The following is a 2,376-nucleotide window of genomic DNA, read 5'->3' on the forward strand; positions in this document are numbered from 1 at the left end:
CTCCGGCACAGGTCTCAGTACCTCTCACACATCATAAACCCTGCCGAAATGTATAGGGACAGAGGATCTTTCTCAGATGTGCGTTGGCCTATAAAACGGGTCTGGATTCACGGCCTCATAAACATGGGCCTCTATGCCAGGAAACAAGAGAGAGACATGGAGGCACGGACACAGAAGAGCAGACCTCTCCTTTCCTGCGAAGGGGCTGAAAACTGCAGGGTCTGAGAGAGGGCAACAAAAATGTTGACTAAAATGAACAGAAGTTGGAGCCAGCTGGGGCCCGGGATGCAATGGCATGGCCTTAACTCTTCCAGCCACCGGCTGGTCTCCCCCTTGGCTGACTACGGAGTTGGCCCTTTTTACAACTCTCGTCTTCAGGGCAGGGTTGCATCGTCTAGTGGCAGGAAGCGGCTCCCATCGCCTCTCCAAACAGCTTGACCGTCAGGGGTAGGAAGCTGACAATCCCAGCACCTGTTTGCCACATTAGCCCTCAATAGACCAGCCCAGAACAGGGCTGGCAGCCCTACCGCCTGCTAGCCTGGTTTATTCGTCGTGCACCCACCCTGGTAGCATCTAGAAAGAAGCAAGTGTCTTATAATATCACAGCCCCAGGAGCTGTCAGGCTCCTGGCTGGAAAGCAGACCCCTCAGCGGACCTGAGCAGAGGTGACGGGGGAGAGAGCCGGGACCTGATGCTTCGAGCACAGCCCTCGAGTGCATCGGGCGGCAGAGCTGTGCCAGGTGAGGGGCATGCTGTGCCACTGCCACGTCGTCAGCACTGCTCTCTTGCAAGGCAGGGGCTTGGGATATGCACTCCCTCCCGTGACCCAAACGTGCCTTTTTGTGCCACTTGTGCCCCTCTTGGGCTCTTACACTTCCAATGGGCCTTGTCCAGATTCACGGCCAGCGAGGGTGCGCTTCATTCACCCTAGCCCAGCACCAGTTTTACACCAGCGTGACTCAGTTGAGCGCAGGGGGTTACTCCCCATGGAGACCAGTGGGCATGAGGTCAGAATCCGGCCCCTTGTGCCCATGCTCTGTACTGTGGACCCATCCCTTTGTTCGTTTTATTCTGCAGATGGACTCATTAAGCCGACCAGCGAGGCAGGCGGGGAGGCCTGTTCTTACATCTCGTAAGGGCTGTCCGCACCGCAGCCGCCGAACTCGGTCCCGCTGCTGAGGCAATAGGCCTGCCCACCTGTCCACACCCCACATGTGGCACCCCCACAGGAGTGGGGACCCCCCAAGCTGCAAAACCCAGGTCTCGAGCACGGTGCCAGGCCCACCCCCTGCTTCATTTCTGGGGTTGGCGTGTGTGGAGCACATGTGTCTATGCTGCAGGCACGCCCTTACGTGGTCCGGTCCCTCTCCCTTTGCTTCCAAGTGTCAATCCTTTGCATTGGCTACCAAAAAGGCTGATAATGCCAAGCCAGGCGGGATGCTGGGGTGGAAGGGGGTAGAGGGGTCTCATTATTAGGTAAAAGACAACCCCAATGCATTAAAAAACCCCAGAGGGATAAAGGGGGGTTTCTTAAACTAGCTTTTTAACAGAGCCCTCGTCTCTCTCTCTATTGCACCCTGTTCCACGATCCCTGTAACTGCCTAAATAATGCAGATCCCCCAGTTGGACCTAGGGACATCTAGGCACCTGGACACCACCCGCTCGGGGAAGGGCATCGAGAGACTTACGAGAACATTGAAGCTGTCTGGCTGGTTGTAGACAAGCCGGCTGCAGGCCAGGCAGTCCCGCTGGCAGTCCCCAAGCACGTGGGCGAGCAAGCAGAGCAGCAAGAGATCCCGCAGCAGAGCCCTCATGGTGGCAGTCGTGTCGTGACAGCTAGGGACAGGGAAACAGAGACAAGGTGCTCAGTGAGGCAGCCCCCTCCAGCTAGACCCTGCCAGGGTCAACAGGGCTGCTACGCCCCTCAGATGAGCACATGGTAACACCGCGGCGTCACGGGCAGCTTGGGAACCGCGTATTTATTGCATTTGCTTCCCCAGCCTGAGCTCTCTGTGACTCCCACGCAGCTAAGGGTGCATTAGTTGTAGTGTTTTAGCAGCCGCGGCGACCGAGGGAACATGCAAGAAGCAGGATAATATCTTTTATTGGATCAACTGTGTGCCTGGGAGAGAGGTTAGACAAGCTTTCGAGCACCAAGTGCCCTTTCTCGGGGCTGGGATGCAGCCTCAGGTATACACTATCCGTTCGCAACCTTTTGCGCCTTATGTCCCACCAACCGTTATGTCAAAAAACCTTGGTCCCACCAGGATGAACCCCCCCCACACACACACACACACTTTTCAAGGTGCCTGTGGATTCATCTATTCGAAGTGCAAACAACTTTGATTTTTTTCAGTCGGGCAATGAGTTCAAGTC

The 2,376-nt window shown here is 56.2% G+C and overlaps 1 protein-coding gene across 1 annotated transcript in view; it reads right to left on the minus strand.

Moving 5' to 3' along the window:
- Positions 1–1,814, minus strand: part of PNOC (prepronociceptin) — a 16,215-nt gene extending 14,401 nt beyond the window's left edge. Inside the window, exon 1 of the mRNA XM_006029253.1 lies at positions 1,689–1,814. Within this exon, the coding sequence (XP_006029315.1) occupies positions 1,689–1,814 (126 nt within the window). The remainder of the gene's footprint in view (positions 1–1,688) is intronic.
- Positions 1,815–2,376: the final 562 nt, after the last annotated feature.

Source organism: Alligator sinensis, unplaced genomic scaffold (assembly GCF_000455745.1).
Source record: "Alligator sinensis unplaced genomic scaffold, ASM45574v1 scaffold637_1, whole genome shotgun sequence".
Classification (NCBI taxonomy): domain Eukaryota; kingdom Metazoa; phylum Chordata; order Crocodylia; family Alligatoridae; genus Alligator; species Alligator sinensis.